Source organism: Macaca fascicularis, chromosome 13 (genome assembly GCF_037993035.2).
Source record: "Macaca fascicularis isolate 582-1 chromosome 13, T2T-MFA8v1.1".
NCBI lineage: Eukaryota > Metazoa > Chordata > Mammalia > Primates > Cercopithecidae > Macaca > Macaca fascicularis.
The window spans coordinates 89,628,752-89,646,052 of NC_088387.1; the positions used below are offsets into that span (position 1 = coordinate 89,628,752).

Genomic DNA, 17,301 nt, shown 5'->3' on the forward strand with positions numbered 1-17,301 from the left:
AGACTATCTTGGAATTATCATTAACAGCTACAGATGCAGGTGTGTGACATTACTATACTTATGCCAATAAACATTTTTTTTTCATTTTTATAGTAGTAACTGGTAGTACGGAGAGGAATAAAATCACTTTCTGCATTTGGAACTACAACATTTCAATGAGGAAAAGTATCTTCAAACAGCTGAAAAGAAAAAGAACAGTGTAAAGGTTCATCAGACAGAAAATTCAAGAGAAATAACCGTAAACATTAGCATTTTGGAGGAAATATGTGATTCAGCATATACAAAAACCTAAAAATACTAAAAAATAGAACCTATTTACAGTGTGACTTATTACTTGCAGAGGCCAGCAATTTACATCAAATAGTTACAGTGAAATTTACCACAGATTACTAACAGAGAAGATACATTCCTTCAGGATATACTGAAAACATTTGCCATCTTTAATATGAAGCTTGTCCAGGTTTTGTTTGGAAGCCCTCCATGAAAAGAAAAGGTTCATTCATCACTATTGTGGACTAAAGCAACATAACTGGTAACACTTTATTCCTGATGCAATGTAGGGTAAGGAGCACTTCTCTTTTAATTATTTTAAAACTCTGACATTTAGTAACTCCATTATTTCAAGCTTAAATATGTGATATGCTTAATCTGTGGAAATAAATATTTTATTAAGTAGAGATAAACTCTGCTATTAATTGCTTTACCAAATATTAGTAAAATGGAATTAGTTTCAATACTAGATTATAAAATTAATGACACAATGATCTCCTAATCTTCAAAGGAAAAAATTATTTTAAATCCCTATTCTGCTCAACTGCTCCCCAAAAGAGTTGCTTTAAAAAGGAGTTGAGGTTCTAAACTTACCAAATTGTATACACTAAGTATGTGCAGTTTTTTTGTATATAAATTGCAGTTCACATTAAATACATCAGCCTAGTTAGATATGTAAAAAATTTTAAGAATCTTTGTAGCTACTAAATATAAAATACACAAATGGCAGAATCTAACTTCTACATTTTCATTATATTTTCGGCTCTTCAGCCCAACTGTTAAAATAACAGATTTTAAATTCTATTAAAATACACTCATTTACTATCATTTTCCAACATGTTAACAGACTAAAGTAGGACTGCACACTGAAAAACTATGCAAGAAACACAACACATATAATAAATACATTTACCAGCTCTCTGCTAGTAAATACATTTCCTAGCAATTTTCTAGTATTTACTAGCTAGTACTTCTTGTCTAGCAATTTTCGAGTATTTACCAGTATTTCTAATAAATATATTTTCTAGCAATTTGCTTCACAATCATTCTCTTTTTCTCTAAATGAAGACATTTTCTGAGAAAACTGGCACTTCTGTCATCACTACAGCAGAAGATGTAAAGCAGCAAGAAGAGAAAGAAGAAAAAGAAGAATGTATCTTGACTATGTTAGGTATAGCTGGAACAGTACTTAACCTTTTAGTGATTGTTTTTGTCTACATCCATACCACACTCTGAAGGTCTCGTTCAAGGGACTGCATTCAGGGCAAAATCTGGCTCTAACAAGAAAGATTGAGAAGACTATCCTTTAAAAGCACACCTCCAGAATATTAAAACATATATCCCAGGGTAACTCCCTGCTCTAAGAGCAATTACTCTATGATGCTTCCAGCTTGAGGAATAAAATTACAACAAAGCAAATAGGCAAATTTTAACTTTTCACGGAGGAAAAAAACAGGGAAGACAAAGCAATGAATATGGACACTGAAGATAGACTACTCCAAAACATGCAAGATTTGGTAATGAATACAAGACACAACAGCAAAAATGCCACAACAACTTTTCTAAGAGTACATACAAAATATATATTAATTAAAATAAAACTGCATTTAGGTTTACGTTTTCTTTAAGCCTCTAGTAATCTACTTAATACAGGAAAGGGAAATTTAGTCAGTATGGGACAGAAGACAATGAAAATGTTTAGAAAAATAAAGTTTTAGTTAGCATTAATGAACACTGAATATTTTTAAAACTGTCTTTGGAAATTATATTTTAGTATCTCAAAAGAAATAACCATTAGCATGACTTTTGGTAGTTAAGCAGTTGTAAACATAAAGCCACACAGAAAAATAAAGACTACATAGAAAAGAAACTTTCTTGTTTCAATAAAGTATTGACATTATTTCTCTTAATAAATGCGGGTAATACAAAATAAAATTACCATTGTTAACATTTTAATATATTCCCTAAGTAAACTGGGAATATATTTTTTTGTTTCTTCTTTTCTTTTTGTTTTTTGAGATGGAGTCTTGCTCTGTCACTCAGATTGGAGTGCAGTGGCTCGATCTCGGCTCACTGCAAACTATGCCTCCCGGACTCAAGCAATTCTCGTGCCTCAACCTCCCAAGTAGCTGGGACTACAGGTGCCCATTCACCACACCCAGCTAATGTTTGTATTTTTAGTTTCGCCATGTTGTCCAGGCTGGGCTCGAACTCCTAACCTCAGGTGATCCACCTGCCTCAGCCTCCCAAAGAGCTGGGATTACAGGCTTGAGCCACTGCACCTGGTCTGTAGGACTTTTTTAAAGCATTTCATGATTTACCATAAAAACATCTAGTTTGCATAATTATATAGTGTAAATACAACTGGCATAAACAAATCTGGAAACAAACACAACTCACACTTAACTGGGATGTTTGATAGAAGAAATGGAGAGTTACGGCTAATCTGGTAGGTAGTTACGTGGAAATCTGATTAAGAAAGTATACAATAGCTGGACTATAATGTGAAAGGTGATAATACAAGGATTAGGTATGTGAGCAGCTCATAGGAAAGAAAGGACTACTCTGGGTAATCAAGAATGGTATCCCTAAAGTGTGTGAGAAGTGAAATAATACTTCATCCTTACAAATCTGTACAAATCAAAGCAATTCAAAACTCATCTAAATTTTAAGCAACCAGTCCTCCCCTTATAAAACTTACCAGTCATAATTATTTAACACATAGAGTGATATGTTCTATACGAAAGTTATTTCCACATTGGATGACCTTGACAAAAATGAAAACTCTAAATAAAAGGAATTAACATTTGTTGATAAGCATTTACATTATAGATACTTAGTGGCCATCAACATATCTTGTGAGTGACCATATATAGAAATAAATACATTAAACATGGGCAAGTGTTTTAAATTTTATTTGTATTGCTCAGCTAATTCTCACAAAAACTAGAGCCATATTAAAATACTATTAAAGTAAAGTTTGGGCTAAAAATAAAGTGTCAGGTTACTCTACCTCTTTTTTTTTTGAGATAGGGTCTCACTCTGACACTCAGGCTGAAGTGTAGTGGTGTGATCACGGCTCACTGCAGCCTCGCCCTCCTGGGATCCCACCTCCCGAGTAGCTGGGACTACAGGCGAGTGCTGATTGTTTGTTTTTTATAGAGACAGGGTCTAAGTTGCCCAGGCTGGTAATCCTCAAACTTCAGCCTCCCAAAGTGCTGGAATTGCAGGTGTGAGCCACCACTCCTGGTCTGCTACTCTACTTAGTAGAATAATCTGATAGATTATTTTATTATTTATTTTTTATTTTTTTGAGATGGAGTCTCGCTCTGTCGCCCAGGCTGGAGTGCAGTGGCTCACTGCAACCTCGGCCTCCGGGGTTCAAGCGATTCTCCTGCCTCAGCCTCCTGAATAGCTGGGATTACAGGCACGCGCCACCATACCCAGCTATTTTTGTGTTTTTAGTAGAGACAGGGTTTCACCATGTTGGTCAGGCTGGTCTCAATCTCCCGACCTCACGATTTGCCCGCGTTGGCCTCCCAGAGTGCCGGGATTACAGGCGTGAGCCACTTCACCCAGCCTATTTTACTTTTTCATAGAGATGAAGTCTCACTATGTTGCCGAGGCTGATCTCAAACTCCTGAGCACAAGCAATCCTCTCATCTTGGCCTCCCAAAGTGGTGGGATTACAGGCATGAACCATCACCACAGCATCCAGACTCTTTATTAAAACAGTACAAAGAAATGGCATAATTTGACAGTTTCAAATGAACTAATACCATGAAAGCTAAAAATAAGGATATACAGTTAAGTATCATGTTATGACAGCTCGGTAATTTTTAATTGTTTCTCAGGCAGTGTATATCAACAAAATAAAGTGTTTAAAAATTATATATTTTCTATTGGTATCAAATCTTATCTTTTCCTGTAAGAGCACTAATACAATTTCTATGTCCTTTTTAATCTAAAGAGCCCTGAGACCTAGGAAGATGGCTAGTTTCCAACTGCAAATTTACTTTGAAGTAACTACTAAGTAATTTGAATTTAATAAATATGGTCATATTTAAATTAAGACATTTGTCATAACAACAAAATTAACCTTATTCTCAAACAGTATACTCATGAAATTAAATACCGACTCTTAAAGAAACATATCCAAAGGTAATATAAAATAACAAAAACAGCTTTAAACACACAAAATACTCTTTGAGAAAAATCAGATGGTATATCCAAATGTAGTAATGGGTTTTGACACATTATAGTTTGTCATAAAACTGTCAAACCAATATTAGGGAAATTAAAAATTTTAATCCTAGTATATACCATCATTTAACTAACATAACCAGCCAAATCAGTACTTTATAATTTTCCCAATGAAGTCCTGTGCCTGCTCTCTCATGTCTACCTTACTCTAACATATCAGTTACTCATTTTTCTTTCTCATAATGACAAAATCCATTTATACCTTGCTTTTAAACTTGAAAATAAGTGAATTTTATAATCACCATGTTACCGCTAACCAGTTAAACTTGAACAACTGAATACATTTTTCTATATTTCATTTGTTCTTTCCTAATCTGTAAATTGTCAGATTAACCAGGATAACAGCAATTTCCCTTTATACTCTGAAAGAATATTCATCCCCATATAATAAGACCAGTATTAAAAAGGTAAAGATTTGATTTCAATAAGAATTTGTAGCATACCTCACACTAAGTTAATGGCAAATAATTTAATGTGTGCTGAGTTTTAATATGCTGTTTCTAAAAAAAGGAACATATCATTTTCTAAAACAGAAGGCTGGGGTCTCTAAAGTAACATTCTGCCTGTTAACATTTGAATGGTAACAAATACTTCTAAAAATGAAACAGGAACTCCATCTAGTGGCCAGTGGGGTAACTCCATACTATACAGCGGCTGGAGAAAAAACGATTCTGGCATACAAAATGCAACTTCCAGAATACCATTTGTTATGAAAAGTGGAAGTGAAAATGTTGAGAAATAAATTAAAATGAGCAAATAATTAATGTATTTTCCTATCTAGAACACTAACATATGTCTTTATTTTAATAAGCAATAAGAAACAAATTATTAAAGCATCAAACTTACTATTTTGAGTAACTGGAACCATGATGTTAACCTTTGATAAATCTGATTAATTTAGCCTAAATATGAAGATTTATGTTTATGCTGTAATGCCACCAAACACTTTTTTAAAAGTCTCCATTCATTTACAGGCCGGGTGGTCACTCATGCCTGTCTGTAATCCCAGCACTTTGGGAGGCCGAGGGGTGTGGATCGTTTGAGGTCAGGAGTTCGAGACCAGCCTGGCCAACATGGTGAAACCGTCTCTACTAAAAACACAAAAAAAATTAGCAAGGCGGGTGGCGGTCGCCTGTAGTCCCAGCTACTCGGGTGGCTGAGGCATGAGAATTGCTTGAACCTGGGAGGCGGAGGTTGCTGTGAGCCAAGATCATATCACTGCACTCCAGCCTGGGCAACAGAATGAGACTCCGTCTCAAAAATAAAATAAAAAATAAGTCTCCATTCATTTACATATCTAAATTTTCCTCTCCACCCATTTTAAGACCTACAAAAAGATGTCAAAATAGCAGGAAAACTACCATTAAGTCATAAAAATTTTATGCTAGAAACAGTGAATTCAAAAAGATGAAATACCAGGAATTTATCTTTTTTTGTTTTTGAGACAGTTTCACTCTTGTCGCCCAGGCTAGAGTGCGATGGTGCCATCACGGCTCATCACGGTGCCATCTCCACCTCCTGGGTTCAAGCAATTATCCTGCCCCAGCCTCCCACGCAGCGGGGTTACAGGCATGCGCCACCACACCCAGCTAATTTTGAATTTTTTTATTTTTTATTTATTTATTTTTTTAGTAGAGATGGGGTTTCTCCATGTTAGTCAGGCTGGTCTCGAACTCCCAACCTCAGGTGATCTGTCCGCCTCGGCCTCCCAAAGTGCTGGGATTACAAGCGTGAGCCACCGTGCCTGGCCAGGAGTTTATCTTAAGAATACTAAATGTATAAAGCTCTGGATATAAATGTTCCCAAAAGCATCTAATAATTTTAAATTTTACAAATAAAATAACAATCTAAAAGTAAATTAGGTTAAATAATGGTACAGCCATTATTATGCAAGTAAAAAGTTCTTAGGCAACTATTTAATGGCTAAATATATTTAATGATTAAATCACTAAATATAATCAGGGCCTGCCTCTGGAGAATAGGATCTGTGTCTCAGTTGTAGAATTGTGACAAGTTAGTAATGGAAAAAAGGTTGTCCTTTCCCCTAAGGAGCTTGTATGCTTCCTCTATTCTGGTAATAATTTTACAACTAACAACATTCTCTTTTGACCTTTGATGCAAAGATGTTCAGAACTAAAACTGAAGATCAATTTTATGAGCAATTATTGTTGATCCTTATGGCCAGCTTAGTATTATCATTTAATATGTTCAGGCCAGTTTTTAAACTTCTATTTAAATAAAACAGACTTAGCTAACCAGCTACATAGGAAACTCATTAATATGAGAACTTGAAGGTTTTATTAAAATGAGGAGCAGACTCTGGTATTCATCTCAATCTATAGTCATTAAACATAAAAGTTTGAAGATTACAAAGTATCTAACGTATACCTGTAGCCAGAAAATAAGGGCAAAAAGGGTGTGGGACAGAAACCACAACTGATATTTAAAATCAATGACAGACCAATCTCTGCACTGAAAGTAGGGCATAAACTAGTATGTTCCCTATATTTTCTTGTCTTGCTCACCAATCATTTAAAAACATGTTATAGAACGAAAATGGGCATTATTTTCTAAAGTTCTCAGAAAAGATTATTATATTAGGCCGGTGTTTTTGTATATCATCTGCTAGCAATATAAGCAAGTCATCCCTTGAATACAATTATCTCAGGCAAAATTATGAGGACTACTCTCACACTTACAGACCAATCTGTACAATATTCTATAAAATAAATGGTTATATTCTATAAAAATATCAGTATTATGAAAGATAAAGGTAGACTAGGAACTCTTCCAGATTATAGGAGAAGAAAAGGACATGACAACTAAATGAAGTAAAAGATTGTGGAGTGGATCCTGTCACATACCTCAACTCCCACATTGCCAAAAATAATACTAGATACACAAATGAAAAAATTGGGCCGGGCGCGGTGGCTCAAGCCTGTAATCCCAGCCAGCACTGTGGGAGGCCGAGACGGGCGGATCACGAGGTCAGGAGATCAAGACCAACCTGGCTAACACGGTGAAACCCCGTCTCTACTAAAAAATACAAAAAACTAGCCGGGCGAGGTGGCGGGCGCCTGTAGTCCCAGCTACTCAGGAGGCTGAGGCAGGAGAATGGCATAAACCCAGGAGGCGGAGCTTGCAGTGAGCTGAGATCCGGCCACTGCACTCCAGCCTGGGCGACACAGCAAGACTGCATCTCAAAAAAAAAAAAAAAGAAAAAATTGGAAAATAAACTTTAGACTAATTTTCCAAAATAGAAATTTTACTAAGTCTAAGGAAGACTCTGGCTAGATAATTTGTTCAGATTTTTAAATGCCACTTAAGGCAGGGTGTGTTGGCTCACGTCTGTATATCTACACTTTTGGAGGCCAAGGTGGGCAGATCACATGGGCCAGGATTTGAGACCAGCCTGGCTAACATAGTGAAACCCCATCTCTACCAAAAATACAAAAATTAGCCGGGCATGCTGCTGCATGTCTGTAATCCCACCTACTCAGGATGCTGAGGCAAGAGAATTGCTTGAGCCTGAGAAGTGGAGGTTGCAGCAAGCCAAGATCGTGCCACTGCATTCCAGCCTGGGTGACAGAGGGAAACCCTGTCTCAAATAAATAAACAACAGCCACTTAAAAAATTAATTATTACTATTCTAACCAAAACTGATAACTATATATTTACATTTTTATATTTATATTTACTTATATAATTATATATTTACTTACATACTCATTTTTACTTATATAATATTAAGCTGTGTTTTCCTGAAAAGAATCCATATTTAATATCATTTAGGAGGCATGCTACCATTTAACCTACCGAATACAAGTTACATCATTTTATCTTAATACAAGGTATTATATCTTGTATTAAGTATTTGTTACCACATCCAAATATATCAATTAGAATTAACCACTGGACAAGGTACCAAATTCAAGAACATCTAAACCTAATGAAAGAAATTTCTTTTTTCCAGGAAAATAATGAATCACAAAAGAAAGGTCAAACTTTGATCTGTCACATTAAATTTCTAAAATAGTTTCAAGATATAATATCTAAGTCTCTGCAATTCCATACATTTACCAAAAATCAGTTTGTTAACATACACACCTTTCCAGGAAGTGCACTTACATGAATAGCAATTACTGTAAATATTATGTAAATAATCCTGGATTTCCTTTTTGACAATGAATCATAAAGGTAAAAGCTCAGTGTTATAAGAGAGTCAATTTCAGACTAAAACAGAAATTTAAAATTTTTGGTAGGTCAGGTCTTCAAAGTATAAGGATTAAGAAAATAATACTTCAATAATAGAGACGTGAGATAAAGAGAAACCCATCTCACTCTATTCAATTGTTCTATATAATCTAAAATTAAAATTATAGTCTCAAACATTTTAATCAAAAAATATACTATATGCATTTGACATCTACTTTTTTAAAAAGACCAATCTGATGTACCAAACAAGTCAATCAAAACAAACAAAAAAATCAGTCTAATACTTTTATGAAAGAGTTTGAAACAGACTGGGAAATGGCACATTTTTAAAGGACAACAATCCTCCTGATACTGGGGAATATGGGCAATAATCCCTTCAAATACTAACACTTTTACCAAACATCCAATTGTGTCACTTAGCTGCTACCAACCACAAAATAGACTACCAAGATTCACTCCCATTGTTTTCCTTATCTATTCTTCCTTAATAAATTAATGAAATACATACATGTTTATTTTCATGAGTAAGAATATAAATAAAGACAGAGATAAGAATATGAGAACAGAGTTGAAATAATAAATAATAAAGGTTTTGGCTGAAAGAAGTAGCTGTTAACTGCTTGTTTCTCTTGGAAATATCTATACATTTCTGAACATGTAACTTTCTATTCTTAGGAAAAGAATACATTTCTTAGATGATAATTCCGTAACCAAAGAAATAATAAACTATATTATTCAATCAATAATCAGCTGTATACTGGCAAAATAAGTAGCTACAGTACTTTTATTATTGAATTTTAAGAAATTAATCATCTTCTTATGAAGTACCTATGGACTTGAGTGACTTATGTATCTGCTTTTCTTCAAAAATAACCATTGTCAGCAATTTTGTTTGACAAAAATATTTAAAATCCACAGAACTTTGACTATATTCAGATCAGAATGATGTCATGAAGTTGTTAGACTTTGCCCTATTATTTTCAGTTACAGATAATTAAAAGGAAAAAGTGTACTTTCACCTTTCACAGATAAAGACAAAGGAATAATGAAACTTTTATTCTGTGTTCTAGGGTAAGTGATGACACAGTATCAAATTAAGGGCACCAAAAAAACAATCAAATATTTCCAGAAAATCCATCAAGTATTTCAATTGAAGCTTACTATTAGACAACGATAAAATAAGCAAACAAAATTATTCATCCACAAAGACATTTACAGGGATTATTTACCTGAATCATTTCGTAGATAAGATGACATGGCTGGGATGAGGCAGGACTGACTGAGAAGCTCAAGAAGTACAGAAGGAAGGGCATTACTGTTCTGCCCTCTAGTCTCATGAGATGACTGAGCTTCTCCATTTACCACACTACTCACAGGATTTATGTAACTGGCAAGAACCTAAAAATTGTTGAAATTAATTTGGATTTCAGTTTCACATACTTCAAAAATTTTTATGGTTAGAAATTCAATCTGAATACTAGCAGTACATATTTTCTACTTAAACAGTACCTTATACGATGTTTTAAAATAACTATTTGTTTAAATTTTCAAAAGGGAAGGATCTGTTTTGTCTGAGAGTGTTGCTTACAAAGGATGGTACATTACATATGACTAGACATATAAAAACAATACATCTGCGAACATAAAAACATAGTATCAACTCTGTATTATTTACATATTTTATTGAATAGACTCAATTCACAGTTTGAGGGTAACAAAATCTTGTAACTTTATACTAGAAGGAGCATTCTAGAGTTGCAGAAGACACATTCAACGTGTTAACCAACTTCAATTAGCTGATGCAGGAAGCAAAGCTAATCTTTTCATTAAGTATTTCCCCTATACATTTCTGTGGTATAAAGACTTTCTATTCTTGTTCAACTTGCCTGAATCTAGAAAAGTTATTTATCTATTTATTTTTTTGAGACAGAGTTTCACTCTTGTCGCCCAGGCTGGAGTGGAATGGCGCAATCTTGGCTCACTGCAACCTCTGTCTCCTGGGTTTAAGTGATTCTCCTGCCTCAGTCTCCTCAGTAGCTGGGATTACAGGTGTCTGCCACCAAGCCTAGCTAATTTTTGTATTATTAGTAGAGACAGGGTTTCACCATGTTGGCCAGGCTGGTCTCAAACTCCTGACCTCAGGTGATCCACCCACCTTGGCCTCTCAAAGTGCTGGGATTACAGGCGTAAGCCACCATGCCCAGCCGAAAAGTTATCTTTAAAAATGTAAGCAACCATGAATCTGGGAGGTGGAGGTTGCAGTGAGCCGAGATCACGCCACTGCACTCCAGCCTGGGCCACAGAGTGAACTCCGTTTCAAAAAAAAAAAAAAAAGTAAGCAACCAAAATGCATATAAAAAAGTAACAGTTAAAAAAAAAAAGCCCACATACAACACATTAAACAAGAAAATGCCTGTAGGAAGATGCATCTTCCAGCTACTAGATAATTTCATCCCTGCCACTTTCCTCTCAGTGAAGAAGCTAGTTGAGAGCGAAGAAATACAGAGTTACAAGTAAGCAAGAACAATCTTTATCCGGTGGTATCTTAGAATGCACTGGGAAGAAGAACCACAAGTGGGCATAAACATAGCTGAGGATAGTTGGATTAGTTATCAATATTTTAAAATAATACAAAAAAACACATTATTATGAAGAATATCAAGTTTACAAAATATACCTGCAGAAGGCAGGTAACATGTTCCTCTTCCAGCCTTTGTTTAGTTAAGGCTTGTTCCACATCCCACCCAGAAGCTGTAGAGCCTGTTCCAAAGCCAGTTCCTTTGGCCCAATATAACTGTTGTTCTTCTGTTGATGTAGGGTTATGAGAGCTTGACACCTGTGGCTTAAAATAACAAAAAATGAAAATCCATTACAATTTGTTTTTACTTATCTTCAAAAATATTTATCACTGGGAAAGTAAAATGATGCAGCTACTATGGAAAACAGTTTGGTGGTTGCTCAAAAAAACTAAACACAGATTTTCTGTACGGCCCAGAAATTCCACTTCTAGTACTAAAACAGATTAAAAACTGGTACTGAAATAGACACACGTTTTCAGTAGCACCATTTAAACTAAAAGATTATTAGAAAATAGCCCAGATACCAACCAACAGATGAATGGATCAACAAACAGGATATTTATTCAGCCATAAGAAGAAATGAAATACTGATATATGCTACATGAATAAACCTAGAAAACATTACACTAAATGAAAGAAGACAGACGCAAGGAACAATACATTACATGATTCAATTTATATGCAATATCCAGAATAGGTAAATGCATGGAGACAGAATGCAGATTGCTAATTGCCAGGGGCTGGGGGAAGGGGTAAATGGAGACAAAGTGCTTATATTTAAGAATAAATAAATATTTAAAAATATTTATCAAGAAAAGAAGGGATAAACCACCCTAGAACCTAAAAAGTCAATGACTCAAAATTGAATTGAGATATGAGCAGATCTTTTTAGGATATAGTAAAAGGGTATCTCAACTATTCCTAACCCTTTGCATGTTTATATACATTTTATAAATGGTTTGTAAACTTCCTCCAAAATGAACCTGGAATTGTATCAAACTTAAGGATTGATCTGGGAAGAAATAATACCATTGCACTATCATATCTAACCCATCGAAGATATACATGAGCAAAGACAGATTCCCCTGCCTCAGCCTCCCATGTTGCTGGGAATATAGGTGTGAGCCACCAGGCCTGGCTAATTGTTGTAATTTTAATAGAGATGGAGTTTCACTATGCTGGCCAGGGTGGTGTCGAAATCCTAACCTTAAGTGATCTGTCTGCCTCCACCTCCCAAAGTGCTGGGATTACAGACATGAGCTACCATGCCTGGCCAAAAAATTCATAAAGAGGTATTATACATATTTTTCAGATTTATTCATAGAAATTTTCTATTTTTGGGGCTATTCTAAAATATATCTTTATAAAGCTCATTTTATGTGTCTGTTGCTAGTATGTAAACATTAACTAATTTTTATATACTGACCCCATGTTGTATCATTAATAAACTCACTTATGCCACTAATTATTTTGGTATTTTCTTTTCTTCTTTTTTTTTTTTTGGAGACAAAGTTTAGCTCTTGTCGCCCAGTCTGGAGTGCAATGGCGCAATCTCGGCTTACTGCAACCTCCACTTCCTGGGTTCAAGTGATTCTCCCACCTCTGCCTCCCGAGTAGCTGGGATTACAGGCGCCCGCCACCATGTCCAGTGAATTTTTGCATTTTTAGTAGAGACGGGGTTTCACCATGTTGGCCAGGCTGGTCTCGAACTCCTGACCTCAGGTGATCCACCCGCCTCGGCCTCCCAAAGTGCTGGGATTACAGGCGTGAGCCACAGCACCCAGCCTATTCTGGTATTTTCTACAATACAATTAAATCATATTGAAATAATGAGGAATTTTTCTCTTTCTTTCTTGAATTTCCTGTCTTACTGCACTGGCTAGATCCCCACCCACAACCCCCATTCTATAGTATTATTCTTAAAAGTTCAAAAAGGAAGGAAGAAGGATCACAGTATAAATTCAGCATATCTTGGCAAATGGGAAAGCTTATTAAGCACTTAAATCCTTTCTGTTTTTCAAGTAGATAGGTTTCTTTTTGGTTTACTGAAGGAGACTAACAGAGAAAGCAATCAATTTATAATGTTTTAAATATCCTCTTAGATGTGAAAATGGAACACCCGAGTCTCTGAAAGATTACTTCAGAAAAAAACTTTACTCTGTACTCCCTAATTAAAACTAGTTTTTTTAATAACTGAAATAATTAAAAGTGAACCTACCTCAGTTTGATTCACGCTAGAGTTTGGAACTCGTGGGGCATGGTGGCTCAAAGCAGAGAGACAGACAAGAATGAGGTGTAAGGCTCCAATTTCCAACGCCATCCGCCTTAGAAGTACACCATCATCAGTTGTCAAAGGTGTAGTGCTAAACAAGCTACGAAGGACGTGGAAAGGAAGGGTTGGAAGCACATTGGCTGATGGAGATTGAAGAATATGACCTAGATTGAAAAAAGAAGAGGACTTCAAGATTAAAAACAGTTAAAGCACAATAAGAAGCTACATACAGGATCATAAATTAATAATGACACTGTAATACAAAATAATATCACTAAATTATTTAAAAACCAAATACTACAAATAGAACAGTAGTATCTTAAAATTTAATCACGAATAAGTGTCAGGAAAAACTGTCAGACACAGTACACATAAACCTCAAAAAAAATGGAAACATGTATGATAATAGCTATAGATTATGTCAAAATTATTACAAATAGAATTTAAACTAAAACCTAAACAATAGAAAAGAAGCATTAGTAGTATCTTAAACAGTAAGAAAGTAACTGCTTTCCTTGGGAGTAGCTTTAACCATGAACAGATAATGAACAAGTAAAACTATTTTTTTCCCAACAGTGTTCTACTGTGTTCTAGCCAGGAAGGGGTATTACATGCAAAGAAAGCAATGCTACGTGGATGGTACACGAAACAATTATTACAGAAAGAGATATCATAACTACGCTTTTTAATAAAAATTCATTGTATATGCATTAAAAATAGTATGAAATTACAGAAAGGCTTTTTTTTTCCTTTTCTGTTTAGGGTTACACCTACTTTAACACTGTAGTAACAGAGTGTTGAAATATCATGGTTCTTATCACACATTCTATGTCTGTATCAAAATATCATATGTTTAACATAAATATGTACAACTATTGTATCAATAAAAAAAATGGTTCTTACCCCTCTACCTACTTAAAAAAAAAATCAGATCAAGCAATTAGAAATTCCTGACCTACTAAAATAAATACAGTTGATACCTGAATAACAAAGGTTTAAACTACATAGGCCCACTTATATGCCAACATTTATGAGGGATTTTTGTTGTTAGGAAAATATAAAGGAAAAAATATTTACTTTGAATATTTGATAGCTTCAGAGTTTCAAGATCTACAAATAAATTCATATAGTTTTATTAGATTAAATATACTTTGTAGTACAGGACTTAACAGTTTATTCTTTCTAAATGGCATGTGAAAGAAATCAACCGAATCAAAACCTTGTGGTTTTAAAATAACATAAGGAAGTATTAATTGTCTAGTAAATATTAAGAGAATAAACAGTAAGTGAAAATGTAGAGGTCACCCAAATGAAAATCGACTTGTCAGGCTATCCTGTAATTCTTCAGTTTTTCTTTCTATTAAATAACAATGCCAACCCAAAGGAAACAATCATCACAGCCTTCTCTTATTATTCTATATTATCATTAATACATATTATGGCATTATTTTCCTGATTCTGTTCTCTTTAATCTAAGTATTCCTACCAGATTCATTTTCTAAAAAAAACTATATTCAACACATTACTGATCTTAACACATTTTAATAAGCCTTTATTGCTATTCAAAATAAAATCTAAAGTTCTTAAGCAAGTTTTTTCCATGATCTGTTACCAATATTAGCTTTTAAAATGCTCACAATGCTGCCTTTTGTACAAATTTTCATCAGCTAACTTATCCCCTCTCACAGATTTTAACCTGGAAACACTGCTCATTCCATTTATTTTCTTTCTGAGATAACTCATCGCAACCTAAATCTAACCTGTCCTTCAAGGCCCCACTAAAAACTACTATCCCACTTCATTCACATTGCTGTGTAGTAAATAAATAATCTCTCTCACACGTGTGTTTCTCCATAATACTGCACTCAAGAGTGCTCAAGGGATTTTATAACTTGCTAAGTCTACATGTTTATATACATCCCTTGTTACTATTACTGGAGAACATTAGCTACTTGGGGGTAGCTCTAAATAATTGCTTCATGTTTAAATCCCTCCAGTGATGCCCAACAGTTTTGTCAGCACAAGGAAAATAATTTTTGAATGAATACAGAGATGAAAATGAAGATTCTTTAGGATTTATTATAACTAACCACCTACAACACCACCTACAACAAATCATCTAACAGCTTAACTATGAAGGAAATAAATGATGAACAACAGGCAATGATCTGGATAACTTTACACAATCTATTCACATATGTACTGACAAATTTAATACTAAACACTTACTTCCTTCTCCATCATCTGTTACTCCCAATACCAATCGAAGAAGGCACTGGGCATGTTTTCTCTCTTTCAGTAGCACTTCGGCATAGCCCGGAAGACGAAGAAATAATCCAAAAGCAGCCAAAGAATGGGCAGGTATGGGGGACATGGTCTGTACTGCTGACTTGATAGGTGGAGGTTCAGCCGCGATAGTTTCTGGTGCTTCATAAACTAACTCCCCTGACTGTTCAATGGTCACCCATTCAAACTGATCGCTATCCTTTGGCTTTTCCTGAGTGGTGGATGTTACAACTGGAGCACTCACCTAAAGAAAAAGAAAAGTGTTCGCTTGGCTGTTCACATTTTCAACATCAGATTCAAAGTAAAGACGTAACTTTAAATGATCTCTTTAAAATATAGGACTATAGGATTAATAAAACTACTTGCTTTAAAAAACAAGCTTCCGGCTGGGCACAGTGGCTCATGCCTGTAATCCCAGCACTTTCAGAGGCTGACGCAGGTGGATCACTTGAAGTCAGGAATTTGAGACCAGCCTGGTCAACATGGTGAAACCCCGTCTCTACTAAAAATACAGAAATTAGCCAGGTGTGGTGGTGCGTGCCTGTAGTCCCAGCTACTCAGGAGGCTGAGGCAGGAGAAACACCTGAACCCAGTAGGTGGAAGGTGCAGTGAGCCGAGATCACACCACTGCACTCCAGCATGGGTGACAAAATGATCTCAAAAAAATAAATAAAAATAAAAACAAGCTACCAAACATCAAGACGCACATGACATCCGAAGTATGGCAGCGCCTGCCAAGTGTCGCTATATTAGTTATTTCCACCTTTATAATTAGTTAAGTATCTGTATGCAGATTCTTGAGACTATTTAAATACCTTATTTCTCGCCAAACTTTTGAACAGTTAGTCTTAGCATTTTTATAATTGTTCCTAAAACAATTATTACTACTGTGGTTATCAAAAGGAGACTTTCTAATTCTGTCATTCCTTCTACATTTGTTAGTTGGCACCAAGCTATAAGGAAAAACATTCCCTTCTTGTCTATTAATTTCTATCAATATGGACTCTAACTTTATTACATAGGTATATTGTTACTATCATTATTAATTCTGATGCTTGAGGGAAATAAGAATTGGTCTCTGAGATCCCATTAAAGCAGGATCCTGCTTGCTATTAACTTGTCCCCCATTGTTCTTTAAGCATTTCCTTGCTTTCTAACACAGCAAAACATTCTAGGCTCATGTCTATATACCCTTCCTCAATACTAGAATTTCTCCAAGGAGCCCTGATTTCTTTTAGTGGAAAATTTTTTAAATGACAATATGGAAGATATATGCGCATACATCACTAGGGGGAGTCTGCCTCTGGGTCCTATCGGCAAACATACCTAGAAAATACATGTATGTGCATATGTGTAAATATATATATAGACATAATTTCTAGTATGTATTCTTGAAAACTGTCAAGGCCATCGAGG

General features: G+C 35.1%; 1 protein-coding gene across 32 annotated transcripts in view; it reads right to left on the reverse strand.

The window, feature by feature from the left end:
• The window catches only part of BIRC6 (baculoviral IAP repeat containing 6), a 256,711-nt gene that overhangs the window by 60,170 nt on the left and 179,240 nt on the right, over positions 1-17,301 (reverse strand). For all 32 annotated transcript variants that reach the window (XR_012422503.1, XM_074012019.1, XM_074012017.1 and 29 more), the window contains 4 exons: positions 15,829-16,129; positions 13,546-13,763; positions 11,426-11,590; positions 9,978-10,146 (listed from right to left, as the gene is read on the reverse strand). Coding sequence is in view for 31 of the 32 variants with exons in the window: in XM_074012019.1 (XP_073868120.1) it covers positions 9,978-10,146; positions 11,426-11,590; positions 13,546-13,763; positions 15,829-16,129 (853 nt within the window). In the remaining variant the exon portion in view is untranslated. The remainder of the gene's footprint in view (positions 1-9,977; positions 10,147-11,425; positions 11,591-13,545; positions 13,764-15,828; positions 16,130-17,301) is intronic.